Source organism: Clarias gariepinus, chromosome 20 (genome assembly GCF_024256425.1).
Source record: "Clarias gariepinus isolate MV-2021 ecotype Netherlands chromosome 20, CGAR_prim_01v2, whole genome shotgun sequence".
In the NCBI taxonomy this organism is placed as follows: domain Eukaryota; kingdom Metazoa; phylum Chordata; class Actinopteri; order Siluriformes; family Clariidae; genus Clarias; species Clarias gariepinus.
The window spans coordinates 2,302,282-2,317,120 of NC_071119.1; the positions used below are offsets into that span (position 1 = coordinate 2,302,282).

General features: G+C 40.2%; 2 protein-coding genes across 5 annotated transcripts in view; both read right to left on the bottom strand.

Moving 5' to 3' along the window:
* Positions 1 to 471: 471 nt before the first annotated feature.
* On the bottom strand, positions 472 to 6,029 carry vps37a (VPS37A subunit of ESCRT-I). 2 transcript variants are annotated; one of them, XM_053479397.1, is made up of 13 exons: positions 5,846 to 6,029; positions 5,606 to 5,716; positions 5,042 to 5,116; positions 4,818 to 4,935; positions 4,617 to 4,717; positions 2,978 to 3,173; positions 2,769 to 2,839; positions 2,522 to 2,649; positions 2,381 to 2,439; positions 2,199 to 2,267; positions 1,960 to 2,103; positions 1,757 to 1,848; positions 472 to 932 (listed from the first exon to the last, which is right to left on the bottom strand). In XM_053479397.1, the coding sequence occupies exons 2-12, from the start codon at positions 5,713 to 5,715 to the stop codon at positions 1,768 to 1,770; spliced, it is 1,152 nt and encodes a 383-aa protein (XP_053335372.1). In that variant the 5' UTR covers position 5,716; positions 5,846 to 6,029; the 3' UTR covers positions 472 to 932; positions 1,757 to 1,767. The 2 variants fall into 2 exon arrangements, with proteins under 2 accessions (XP_053335372.1, XP_053335371.1); XM_053479396.1 differs by having other exon boundaries at positions 472 to 948.
* A 1,562-nt stretch (positions 6,030 to 7,591) lies between these two features.
* Positions 7,592 to 14,839, bottom strand: part of micu3a (mitochondrial calcium uptake family, member 3a) — a 29,886-nt gene continuing 22,638 nt past the window's right edge. For 2 of the 3 annotated variants that reach the window (XM_053479422.1, XM_053479420.1), the window contains 4 exons: positions 11,587 to 11,695; positions 9,931 to 10,088; positions 9,734 to 9,798; positions 7,592 to 9,390 (listed from right to left, as the gene is read on the bottom strand). In XM_053479422.1, coding sequence (XP_053335397.1) covers positions 9,384 to 9,390; positions 9,734 to 9,798; positions 9,931 to 10,088; positions 11,587 to 11,695 — 339 coding nt within the window. In that variant the 3' untranslated portion in view covers positions 7,592 to 9,383. Of the gene's footprint in view, positions 9,391 to 9,729; positions 9,799 to 9,930; positions 10,089 to 11,586; positions 11,696 to 14,839 lie in introns of those variants that run through there. The other variant, XM_053479423.1, reaches the window with a different exon arrangement.

Consider the following 14,839-nt stretch of genomic DNA (forward strand, 5'->3'; position numbering starts at 1 on the left):
TGTGGGAGACTTGAAAGGAGAGACACCATTAGAAATGGTGGATTATGGTGGACTATTTGGATGCTTGTTAGTGACACGACCTTCCGATGGACACGGAGTGGAACCGTTGTGGTAACCAGACAGGTTGAGAATTTTCTGGATTTGCTGCAATTCCACAGGGTTTCTGAAATCTTCCATGGAACCACAGGTTCCATGTTCCTGCAAGGACTCATGCAGTGTAAACGTGTCTCAGTACCAAAACGAGAGCTCATGGACTTGTAGTGCAGGGTTTCAATACTTCACCATATACACAGAATCAGGACGACACACGTGTACGATCGGTTCACACTTATTATCTGAAGACGGTTTGGGACGCAGCCTGTGACTGTAGATTTCCTCTACGCAAGCATAAGATCAGATCTAAACATTCACCCCTCCAGGTTTTCTTTTGTCAAAGTTTCTCACAAAAACTCGCACACACTTCCGACAGAGTGATTATTGGAAATATTTTATTAGCCTATCAAATTAAATAAACTTATAATACAATGTCTGATTATAATAAAGCCTATTATCAACATTATTAAATACAGTAATGTTTTTTTTCTGGTGTATCTGGCAGCATCAGCAAATTTCAGATTCTCCATCAAGTGCAAGTGCGGTCCAAACCCAAAGAAACCCCTCGTCACTATTCAAAGTGTGTGCTAATGAGACCTCGAACCCCACTGCCTAATACTCTGAATTACAGCCTGCTACAACCTCGCTGAAGCCCATCCAGGACACCAAGCGCTCGTACAACACTGTCGCTTGCGTTTCGTTAATCAGGAAATTCGGCATCAGCTCGCGCCCGTCACGCTCTGCCCCTCGGCTGAGGCCCGGTCGGGAGCAGGAGAACTTTGGATCTGCGTTGCTTGGTCTTTGTCGTGAGGCTGAGCGTTCTGCCGTAGTGCCGAAACCTGGGAACAAAAAAAACTGGAGAATAGGGTTTATTTTAAAATTGCAAAATGACAAGTATTAACAAATATTTGAGATTTGTTAGGAATATATAACCGACATAAACTACCACGTCAACATCTAACCACTCAGCAAATAACTTAACCAACATAACCACCACTAAGCAAACCATCTATCCAACCCCTCATAACTACCACCTCATCAACTAACCAATCCATTAAACCAACATAATTACCCTCTCAGCAAACCACTTAACCAACATAACTACCCCAAGTAAATCTAACCAACATACTGTAACTACATTCTCAACATCTAACCACCCAGTAAACCATTAAACCAACATAACTACCCAAACATCTAACCACCCAGTAAACCATTAAACCAACATAACTACCCAAACATCTAACCACCCAGTAAACTGCACCCATCATAACAAACTTTGTAGGAATGATGAGATTTGTAGTGGGCGTGTCCGGAGTGTGGAGTGGGCGTGTCCGGAGTGTGTCTGAAGTGTTTATGCGTCTGGAGTGTGTAGTGAGTCAGTATGAGCATGGAGTGTGTAGTGGGTCGCACCAGTAGTGGGACGTAGAGTTTTGAGTAACCGTGAAGTGTGCGGTGGGGTGTGGAGTGTGTCATGAGGAGTGGAGCGTGTAGTGAGACGCACCAATAGTGGGACGTAGAGTGTAGAGTAACCATGGAGGGTGTAGTGGGACGTGGAGTGAGCGGGGGAATGTGGAGTGTGTGGTGAGCATGGAGGGTGCGGTGGGCGTGGACGGTGCGGTGGCATGGAGTGTTTAGTGGACGTGGAGTGTGTAGTGAGACGCACCAGTAGTGAGCCTAGTGTGCAGAAGGGAACGGTCCGTGCACCGCGATGGTCTGCTGCAGTTTTTCTTCTTTAGCTCTTCTGCTGTGGCAAAGCTGCAGGAAGAAGCAACAGAGCGCGGAGTCAGAGACGCGACGATTATAGGTCAAACGGTGGGCGGAGCTTACAGACAATAAACCATTAAAGCATGTGTAACACGAGCGTACCGTCCTCTTCTCCATGAAGCTGGTGAGAAAGTCATCGATCTCCATCTTTCCTTCCAGAAAGTTCTCTGCCGTTTCCTCAGACTCCTCCTCGGCCTGGTGGGCCGCGACCTTTAACCTTGCCTGCAGGGTACTCAGGCTGCAGCTCTGAACAAGGACAGAGAGATAAACACAGAGTGATGGAGGGAGAAAGAGAAAAAAGATGAACAGAGAGTGTGTGTGTTACAGCGGTTACAGTTTACCTCACTGAGCTCATGCTGTCTCTGCATTTTTGTCTGGAACGTTGACTTCATCTGGGTCAGCTGCTCATACTGCACACACACACACACACACACACACACACAGTAGGGCACATGTTTATGCCACTTGACAAGATCATAAGACAGCATAGTGACACACATGTGTGTGTGTGTGTGTGTCTCACTTTGTACAGCATCTCCTGTCTCTTCCCATCCAGCTGAGGCTCCAGCTGCAGATTCTTTTCTGTACAAACACAACAATTAGAACAATTACACACACACACACCCACCCACACGGGGGCGTTCCTGAGTGTGTAAGGACTCACTGGCCACAGTGACGATGGTGTTCACCAGGTCCTCTTTATCGCTGGAGACCTGCTTGAGCTGAGGGAGACATACGAAATACTCCAGCAGCACGTCCTCACTATCGCTCATGTCCTTCAGCTGAGACACACTGCGTAAACACACACACACACTTATTTATTGGGCCTTGCTGTCTGAAGGACGTCGTAACAAACTGTTTGGTGAAGTAAAGTGTATAAACGTCTCGTTTTAGTCCTCCGTCTCCGTTACCTCATCTCAGAAAGTTCTGGAAATGTGTCTGGGATTTCAGGCATCTTGTACATGTGTCCGTTCAGTCCAGTCTGTAAAAGACATCAGGCACATGAAACCACATAAACCAGTGTGCGTGGTGCTGTAGCTAAAGGTTAGCGAGTGTGTATGAGAGTGGATGAGAGAGAAAGGGGGCGGGGCTTGATAAACAGCGGAAGCCTCGCAGCTACCTGAGAGTCGGCCATGGGGACGGGCAGCGGGAGGTCCGTGATCAGCCCGTAGGCCGGGGCGCGGCACGGCGCCTGCTGTAACTCCGACCCCGGGGGCGGTGGGAGAGGGGCGGGGACGACGGGCCGCTGGGGGTCCTGGCTCGGGAAGGCGGGGACGAAATGAAAATTCTGCGCGGGGTACGGAGGTTTGTACATGCTGGGGAGAGAGGACAGAGACAAATTAATTACTAAAATATAAAATAAACTACTACAATACATAAACATATAACTGAATAGAATAATATACATTTAAAAAAAATCGAATAAAAAACGTGATTAAATTAATACAAATAAAACATCAAATTAGATGTAAAATAAACTAAAAATACATAAATGAAAACAAATATATAAATAAAATGCAATTAAAATTATAAAATAAAAGTATAAATAAATAAATGAAAAGTAAATATAGAAATAAGGAAAAATTATAGAAATAAAGAATGAAATAATTTTAATATAAGTAAATAAGTAAAATAAATACAATAAAATTAGAGAAAAAAATAATTAACAAAGAAAAAATTAATATATAAATAAGAAATAAAAGAAAAAATATATAATAATTAAATAAATAAACACACTAAGCCCTTACATACAAACATGAAGATACCGACACCCGTCTGCTCATGTTCGATCAGGGAAGTTATATCACATGATCTGGCGTACTGTGTCATGTGTGTGTGTGAGCGTATACATCCCTCTGCGAGTGCAGTAAAAAGCCAGGAATGTGTGGGAGCGACGGGCAATAATGTGGAAATAACAAAGAGAACAGAGTGATGTGGAAAGATGGAGTGTGTGTGAGTGTAATTTATACACTGGGTGAGAACAAAGTCACAGCGGTCTTATTATAACTTCTGCAGGAGGACCGGTCTCGTCCAGCACACAGGAGACGCCCCCGATGAGTGTCTCGCCGGCGCCTCGGGGACTGAACAGGTCACAATAACGTCAATGACGTCATTGTGTTTTTATTTAGATTTTGCTCTGTTTTGGATTCTTACTTGGACCTTGTGCTAAAACAATCTGTCCTAAACAACTTGACGTGTGTGTGTGTGTATGAACTGTAGCTTTGATATGTCTTACTTTCTGCCCTTGATCTGCTACACAATAAGGCGGTGTGACGCTTTTCATGTGCACTCTGATTATACTGTATCTACAGCAACTACACAGCTGTGCTATAGTACGCGAGGTGAAAACACATCTGTATGTCAGGGACTTACTGTATATATATATATATATATATATATATATAAAGAAAGAATAAATTAAGTAAATACAGTAACATAGTGAATAAAAAAAAACAATGTGTGATTTTGTGTTTAAACATTATCAGTACAAACCTGCTGGGATCCTGTTACCGTAGCAACCATAATTTGGCAGTTCCTGTCGCTACATGTTTCAGGCCATGACATCATCAAAATCATCTACTACTAAATGATTGGTTCTTATTCTTATCATCAAGACTTATTAATTTTGTGATGTCACTATAGAAGTTCATGAAAAAAAACCTGATTTTTCTCTTAACTATATTAGAGTTGTGTGCAAGTAAAAGAAAAACAAACAAACAAACAAAAATAAATAAATGGAGGAGGAGGCGTGCGCTCACAAAGGGAAGGCGGGCGCGCCCGACATCAGGACCGGCGGACTCTTCCAGAACTCATCCAGCAAGCTCTGGATCACCTTCCCGAGGTCCGAATGCATCCCGAACTGGAGCAGAGAAAAAACAAGTATGAGATGAAAGGAAAAGATGAGAGTGATGCTCGTTTGTAAACAGGTTAACACAGTGTGTGTGTGTGTTGATGCGTACGTTGGCGATGAGGGGGCTGGTGACCACGGTGCCGTTGTTCCCGTCCACTACGTGATGACCGACGGGAGGATACACAGTGACGACCGGCTTCTCCTGAGGGAACTGTGGTGGAAGCAATCTGTAAAAAAAAAGACACATTTGTATTTTTTTTTTTACACAACTATTGGCACCCTGACCCTGAAAGGAATCGCGCTGTGTGTTTACGTGTAAACGGTCACACTCACATGTTGACGCTGATGGTCGAGTTGTTGACGGTGAAAGGAATCCGGTACTCCACATCTTTCTGGATTTCGGCGATGCTGGTGGAACAACACCGATGTGGGTCATGACGTCACACACACACACACACACGTCTGCTCTAGAAACCCTTCCCTTCACCATTTCTCAGCCCTTACATTGTTATTCAATTAAAAGGAAAATCTTCAAACGATTCTTTTTTTTTTTAAAATAACAAATTCTGGTGTTTTTTTTTTTTTTTTTGGAATAACAAAGAAACACATGAGAAACACTGACAACTGAGTCTGAACTTCTGACTAAACATGATGTACAGCTGGGGGGCCAAAAGTTTTGAGAATGACACAAATATGTACTTATATATAAAAATTAAAACTTATGAGAACAGATTTGGCCCTGATGATGATAAGAAGATAAAAAGCCCCGGATGAGTGAGGGCAGATCAAACAGTACAGCAGTAACACTGTGTAAGACTTTAATCTGACTGAGGTACCCGGATGTAGGGGCTTCACGCGCTAAGCTAGCCTGTTAGCTAGCAGCTCTCGGACACTCACGTCGGATGCGCGGCTTTAAGCGACTCGATCTGCCGCTGCTTCTGTTTCTGCAGACTGTTGAGAGGCGGAATCGCTCCCGAGCCCTTAGACAGCGGGAAAATCCAGTTCATCCTGAAACACACACACACACACACACACACACACACACACACACACACTCTCAGATCACACCCGACTCTCACACAACCCTGCTAGCGCGTTAGCAAACAAACGCTGTCTCATAGCCGACCGACAACCGACCTGACACCCGCTGAAAACCCTCACTATGACCATTAACTCCTCCTCAGCCGCCCCTCGGACATGTTCGGGTCGGAACCGCTGGTTATAACGCTCCCTGCGCCGGTAAGAACTGCTAATAACGCCAGTCGGGACGGAGCTAAACACGTCAAAGCAGGACGGAAGACAAACAAGCGGTGACGCGTGAGTTTTGCGTCACTGGCAGGCAGGCGGGACAGGCCCCGCCTCCTGCGCTGAGATTGGCTCGTTCAGCGATCCATCAATCCTGACACAGCAAATGGACGGTTAAACCGCCTCGAGCTGAAGAACACCGTCCTTAAACTGTGTATGTTCCCCTATCATCCTGCAGGGGGTGCACTTTAAAGTTACTCACACATTAACAGGCCCTATAAAATTATTTGTTAGGTTTAAAAAAAAATCTGAAACAAATTGTAATATCCAAATGGGATATTTATATAATTGTGATACTTACAGAATCAGAATACAAATCAAAGCAGCACATGCTTTTATCCAAAGCAACTTACACTTTTATCTCATTATACATCTGAGCAGTTGGGGGATGAGAACCCGAGACCTTTTATAATGTTATAATCCAATCTAAAGTCAAAAACATTATACTTTTCTCTTTGACACCGGGAACTCAACACCAATATACAGCATGCTGCTCTCAAGGGCCTCACAGCAGACCTCTGATCCACACACAGGAGTTCTCTGGCCAGATGCCCTTCCTGACACAAACCTGCCATTTTACCTGGGCTTCGATCCAGCACTGGATCCAATGGCTGGAGTTTGGGTATTGAAAGGGAACTGAACATGGCAAGTAAAAAACCTACCACTGAGCCAACAATTTAATATTTATTTTTTAAAAACTTTTTTCCCCACATATAGTGGTTAGCACTGTCACCTTGCACCTCCAGGGTCCGGGTTCGATTCCTGTCTCTGTGTGCATGGAGTTTGCATGTTCTCCCCATGTTTGGTGGGTTTCCTCCCACATGTCTAAAGACATGCAGGTTAGGCTAATTGGCGTTCCCAAATTGCCCCTAGTGTGTGCGTGTGTGTGTGCTCCCTGCGATGAATTGGCACCTTGTCCAGGGTGTACCCTGCCTCATGCCCTAAGCCTCCTGGGATAGGCTCCAGGCCCCGCGACCCTGAATACGGGATAAAGCGATATAAAAGATGATTGAGTTTTATTCTGTAGTTATGAGCTGCACAAGTGTTTATGTGATAGAAATAGTGTCTACAGTACAATTTTAATAGATTTTAAGTTTGTGTTATGCTGTGAGCAAAATAATCAACGATTGTGTGATGAAACTGAGGTAGAGCCGCCACCCTGAAGTTCACTATTCTCCTCTCCCGAAATGTTTTAGTTTAAAGAAAAGTGCTTTTATTTTAATTTAAGAATGACATCTACCTTTTTTATAGTCACACTTATTATTTATGAAACAAGCTAATTCATGTTAGCGCTTACTGTATGTCAGGGCAGCTGTAAACTGTACTTCTTTCTCCAGCGTGTCTTAAAGTTAATTAAAACAAAACCATAAAACTTGTTGCTGTAACTTAGCAAGAAACCACAACACCTAAACACATCACTGGATATACTCAGGGTTAAACTTAGCTAGCTAGCTTCAACTGAGGAAATACAGTATTTAAGCTAGCTTCTGCTTTCCAACAGTAGCTAAACATTAAACCTGAGTTAGTTAGCTTGTCCGCGAAACACTTTAGCATCTATTAAACGTTACTGCTCGTACAGTAGGATACATGCTTTATTAAAATTCTCTGATGCAGAAACTACAGGAGAAAAATACATTCAAAAAAACAAACAATAACAACAAATATTTGATAATGAATTTATAATATAGTTCCATCCAGGCTACCGGGTGACAATGAGAAGCTTCACATACCAGGAATAATAATAAAAAAAAAAAAAGGGCAGAATTTCAAGTTCCAAGTACAACAACTGGTTATTAGTATTAAAATATAAAGAATGCGACACAACAGTATATATTATAAATAATTATAAATAAATATTCTCATATTATAATTCAGGCATTTCATGACATTAATTTTATACTTCAGTTAAACAGGCTGTATGATTATTCAGATCGTCCACACACAGATCACAGTGTCGCGTGCAGTTCTCGGTCGTGTTTCTAACAGTCTCATAAACTCGGGCAAAATTGCAGACTTTAATCAAATTTAATAAAGACGCTCTGATGTTAGCCTTTATATAAAACAATACAATCTTTAATCACTCTAATCAGGCACTTCAGGTTCACCATACTCTATATTTATACTGTGTATTAGCGTAACAGTGATGCGTTAAAGAGCAAAACTATTTTCTTAGAACATAACAGCACAACCCCCAATGTTTTTTATTCCTCTTTTTACTATAATTTTTTTTATGTATTAAAGAACATTTCATACCAGTTATCCAGTTATAGCCAGTTATATATATGTTTAATATCATGGGAATACGTACAGAGTATGTTATAGCAGCTGTAAACAGTCATACCGTCACCAACCTCCCTTTTACCTTTTAAGGACCCAAAAAAACTCAAATTAGGGGGGAAAAATCAATATCACAATTCGTAAAACAAAACATTTAGTACAAGTTGTGTATCTCCACGCTGACTCCAAAATATGCATTTTTTTTTTTTATTCATCTGTGTTTGCATTTGTGGTGACTAAAATGTTGCAGTTTCTCTATAATCCTGCAGGTGGTGCACTTTAAAGAATTCGCACATTGGCAGGCAGCAAACAATTATTTGCCAAGTTTGTTTAGAATTGTAACAAAATCCGAAAAATTGAATCGGCATGTCATTACCGTGATGACAATCATTACCGTTCAACAATTTCTCATGTTATGGAGAAAAGTTTTAAAAAGACCCCTTCTGTGATAGTCAAATAACTGCACATTTTATTGATTATTATTTACCTGTCTCTCTAAACGTGAGGTTCTTCATATCGAAACAATACTACGCCACCTGACCTATCAGGATCAAGTACGTTAGCTACGTACAACTATGTTTAAGCTAGTTTGCTAGCTTTGGTTTCACTTGTCCGAGTTAACGAACAATCTAAAATAAATCCGAATAAATAAGTAGGAAGAATTAGCATAATTAACGTGTGTATAAACCTCGGATCTTTCTTTCAGGAAAGAAAACTATGATGAAGCAGTGTCGTGATCGCCATATAGTGATAAAAATAAATCAGAAATCATCAAAAGGCAGCAGACTCATGAACTGTGTGCATTTAAACAGCCATCGCTTCACAGTGTGTATAGTGTTGTACAGTTTCAGAAGTGCATATATAATAATAATTATTATTATAATCATTTAATTATTTAATTTATTACATCATTCTCATATTAGGTAAAATTCCGGTGTTGGAAGAGCTGAGAGAATGGAGGAAAGTCATGCAGAACATGCAGTGCAGAACCGTCTCAACAGACGCTCTATGGAAGACATCTGGTCATGATGGTGATGATGGTATCGATGAAGGCTCCTTCCTTTAAACAAATTCTGGATTGATCTCACACTGTTTACCTGGTGCACGAGAGAGACAGCAAGAGAGATAAAGAGAGACGTTATTATGAGAGAAAGACACTTTCAGAGAGAGACATTCTTTATTAGCATGTACGCATTAGCTACGTTAGTCACAGTTTACATAGAAACCCTACTGTCTAAACGTCGTACAGTCTATCTGTTCGCTTTAACCACAGTAAAGGTTAAATACAAGTTAAGATGTTGCTTTAGAGACTCTTTACAGAGTCTTTTAAAGCGCATTTAATGAATATTTAATCCACTTTTATATTAGGTGCATGGGAGCTATCTGTCTCATTACATTCACTCTCATTCAGGAGAACTAGGTCCTGTGGATGTGTGTACTTATCTTCCAGCCAGCTCCTTCTTCAGACATGACTTGAAGGAAGTGAACTTTTCCACATCCTTATAATCCTGCAAACACAGACAGAACAATTTAACGCTAGCTCAGTGACATGGTGTGGATCTGGTATCGCTACCGACAGCCACCACTAGATGGCAGTACAGCTGGAATAATGAATCAGTCTCTCTTTCTGTCTCTCTCACCCTGGCTCCCCGGTGCAGCCTGTCCTTCATGATCCCGATGAACTCTTTGTAGCTCAGCTGGTCGTCGTGGTCCACGTCGAAGATCTTAAAGATGGTGTTCACTAAGTGACGAGTCAGTTGAAGCCCTGTGGCTACGTACACTGCCCTCCCAAACTCATCTAACACACACACACACACACACACACACACACACACATATATATGCAAAAATATTAAATAATTAATCACAGGTTTACAGCTTCAATAGCCATATTCTAGGTAACTCCATCCATCCATCTAGGAACCTCTGCAGTCCAACCAGGACCCTGGAGGCCAATGGTGATCATTGTATTTATTCACATTTTTACAACCGTGCTCGGACCTTAACACTCACGCAAGCATTTACACACTACGGTCAATTTGGGAACATCAATTAGTCTTTGGACTGTGGGAGGAAACCGGAGAACCCGGAGGTGGTAATCAAACCCGGGCCCTGGAGGTGCAAGGCGATGGCGCTAACTACCAACCCACTGCGCTATACCTAATGTTGCTATAAACAATCTTTTTTCAGTAAGTAAACACCAAATCTCAGGTCAATGATGGTATTCTTACATGCCTTTTTAAATTTGTTTTATAAAAGTCTGACATAAGAGCTCTTTGCTATCTAGCTAGTTTAATCATTATTCTTTTTAGACATAAAGAGTCTTTTTTAAGCAATCAATCAATTCAACTCAACTCTTCTTGGCATAGTTATGTGGCTTTATACTGTAAAAGGTCTTACAGGCAAGATTATAATTAAAGTAATTTCTTAGTGCTACTCCTTTTCATTGTTCACAATAAAGGCACATTACTATTCACTTATAAGCTAAACTACTATATATAAATACTCAGCAAAAAAAGGCATGCTGCAGGGAGGCATGAGGACCGCTGATGTGGCTAGGGCGATAAATCACCATGTCCGCACCGTGAGACGCCTAAGACGGCGCTACAGGGAGACAGGAAGGACAGCTGATCATCCTCGCGGTGGAAGACCACGTGTAACAACACCCGCACAGGATGGGTACATCCGAATATCACACCTGCGTGACAGGTACAGGATGGCCACGACAACTGGCCGAGTCACACCAGGAACACACAATCCCTCCATCAGTGCTCAGACTGTCCGCAATAGGCAGTCCATGAGGAGGAGATGCACTGCAGTACTTCAAGCAGCTGGTGGCCACCAGATACTGACTGGTACTTTTGATTTTGAGCCTCCCTTCATTCAGGGACACATTGGGAAACATTTTTAGTTTATGTCTTATGGTGTTGACTCTTTTAGTGTTCATACAAATATTTACACATTAAGTTTACTGAAAGTAAAAACAGTTGAAAGTCAGAGGACGTTTCTTTTTTTGCTGAGTGTATAAATCCTAAGTCAAGTAATAGTCAACTGTTACCCAGCAACAGTGTCCGTGTGATTTAAACAACTTAAATCTGTAAAACGGTGGCTACAAAATAGAATTACAGTGTTTAGTAAGTTATATCGAGTCTCTGAGGAGAATGTTTACATACATACAAATCTGTCTTGTTTATAGTTCATAAAACATTAAACAGTTTAGACTTGCTAGCATCTGTCCAGTTGCCTAGCAACAGTGTTCTTTAATCAACTGAAAGTAGACATCTGTAAAACCAAACCTTGTCCGATAGAACGACTGGCGAAGTTGTACATCTGCATAGCAATAGCGAAGTCTTCAAGGTTGTTCAGGAACTGAAAGAAAGACCTGAACTCTTCAAACGTAATGCCCTGTGAAGAGAAACAAAAAGAACATTATCAAATTAAAAACCGGGTTAAAATGCATTTGTTTTATTTTTTTTTTATTACGTAAGCATATGCTAGGATGTTTCTGAATTATACATTCTGTATTTACATTTCTATTTAAATTACAGAATACAATAGCTAGCCTTATGTTGATTTATTAATGTTGCACACAACAAAATTGGTTAGGCTAGCATTGGCTAGTCCGCTAATGTTAAGGAAACATGTTAGCGCTTTTCCTTTAGACTAGCAAACATGATGAGTTAGCTGGTAAACTGACACATTGGCTTTTATCACATACGTAATTGGGCTAATGTATCAGCTAAGACAAATGTCAAACTTTCTACATATTAAAAATCTAACTTTGCATACAATACAACAACTTCATGCTAAACATTTATGTGAGTCAAATATGGTGGTCACTGGATGTCAACGGGTCGTCAAAGACTAGCCAATCAGATACGACCTAATCTCAGTTTTTTTTGTGATGTTTCAACTTCATGCAATATCTCGAAGCACAAAGGTTTGTAAGGTTTAAAGCAATCCTTCAGCACGATGTCATAGTTAAAATTATTCACAGAGATAAAACAGCTGTAAAAGTGAATAACGTGATGAAATAAGGGACGATGCACTTTGACAGGACAGGCTTGGCTGCTTGTGAAAAACGAGCTGAAACCATCCATCATCTGATAAGGATACGTCTCCAAGATAGGACACACCAAACGCACAATAGCATCAGCGGCATTGTGCTGAGGAACACTGTTATCCATAAGACCTTTTGTTTTGCTTCAAAGTCAATACACACTGATGCCAAATTGATTTAAAAGAAGTGCTACAATGCTCCCGCGTAACACGCCGGTCTAATCGCTAGGGGTTCATCAATCAAAGGTGATGCGGTGTAAATGTTTATCAAATCTTCAAAAGCCACAGAAGTTAGCAGCTGGTGCTAAATGTAACTAAATTACCATGTTACTCTTCATGTGCTCCAATTTTATCGAAGGTAAAGGTTAATGTTCCCGACGTTTTTGACTAGTTTTTGCCATCACAACACTTTCAAACAGCCATCTGAGGCAGAAATACAATAAATTAAGGTTTAAAAGTTGAGTTTATATATATATATATATAAGATAATAAAAAATAACTACAATCTTAAGTTTGTTTTGGAATCTTTACAAATTAAGATACAAATCAATGCTAACACTGATAAAAGTAACTAAACTTTACTGAGGAACTAGTTAGCTGGTCTGAAACTCAGGTGTACAGGGCCTGGCTAGGAAGTGATAACAATAAACAGAAATAATGTTACATATACATCAAAATAAATAATAAACTTATGTCTGTTAGGTTTATTATCTTGTTATTATAATGTAAAAAAAAAAAAAAAGTTTTTTCATCTACTTAGATGCACGTAGATGCAAAACCCCAAAATTTAAATTTACCCAAATTTATCCAGCGTTGTAATATTGTTAACGTAACATTTTTGTCGTTAAATCTGTTAACGACAAATGTTTATACTCCCAACAGTTTAGTCGCATTTTCTCCTCACTTTGCCTTTGTAAGTCTTAACAGCCACATCCTAGCTAGATAGCGAAATCATTAGCCTTATCATAGCCACAGAGTCTTTTCTTCTTAAAAAGCCAACACATCTGAGATAAATGTTAGCATTCGTAGTAGTTGTAGGTTATTGTCACAGCCATTAGAAAAGTTTTAACAGCATGAGCAAACTAGATTTATTTCTAAAGGTAATTGTAAGGAAACAACTATATCATAAAAGATTTTTAGCCACAGGTTAATGTGTGGGTGTCTTTGTTGCAGTCTTATAAGGATAACTAATGTCCTACAATATTACATTTCTTTTTGTAAAAGGATGTTTCTGAAAGAGCCAACTAACTCAGATCTAAGGCTGGTATGATGCTAGCATTTGGGATTATGTGGATAAATGTCCTTGTCTAGAGTTTAATATTAGACTAGAAAACAGTACTGTAGAGAGTTACAGTAGCATGTTAGCAGTAGCATATAGCCTCTTAGTTCATAATAGCGACATGTGAAACGGTATCTGGAAGCATGTAGATGTGGCTAATATTGCTAACTGTTTTTCTGTGCTTATGCCTAATCAGTTTATATTAGTAGTTTAGTCCAATTCTGGATCATAATTTAAAGCATTAAGCGACAGTTGAGCTAAAAATGCTAACAATGAGCTAAAAATGTTATCTGGCAGAAAATTAAGGCTAAGGAACTAGTGAGTATAACATGTTACTGTTAAAGTATAGTAAAATTAAGTCTTTATTTATATAGCACGTTTGTAAATACAAATTCACAAAGTGTTTTATACTAAAAAAAGATTGAACATGAAAATGAAAAACAATCATAGAATACTTCTAAAACTTAGGAGAAGACTACATAAATAGATAAATAAATAAATGACAGTGACATTTAAAGAAGTCCCATAAAATCACATAAAACTTATTACAATTAAAGTCCAAAAAGATGGGTCTTAAGATGCTTTTTTTTTGAAGAAGCATTCCAAAGTGTGGGAGCAGCAACTTCAAAAGCACAAACCCCTCTGTTTTTCAGTCTGGAACAAAGAAAACTCAGTAAACTCTGATCCGCGGATCTCAGAGATCTACTCAAAACATACGGCCGCAGTAGATCTTTGATGTACAAGGGAGCATGAGCGTGCAAAGTGCTGTATGTAATTGCTAAAATGTTAAATTCAATTCTAAACCTAATAGGGAGCCAGTGTAAAGAAATTGAAACAGGTGTTGCATGCTCCCTCTTTGTCGATAGGTTACGCATTTTCGACCATTTGAAGACAAGCCAAGTGAAGAGCAAGTTACAGTAATCTGCATTTGATTAAATAAAAGCATGAATAATCATCTTAACCCAGCCAGAGATGCCATAGTTCTGAATTAGCCAATGCTTCTGAGCTGATAAAAACAAGAGCGAGTTAGACATGTTCATCCACAGTCGGTGCCTGCCATGTTTTGACGATTAAAAGATGCGTATAACTGTAAATCGTCTGCATAACAATGATAAGAAACTTCTTCAACTCCTTGTTTTTTTTAGGGACTCAAATGGAAGCAAATAAAGAGAAAATAAAATAGGACCTAGAACGAGACCTTGCGGCACCCC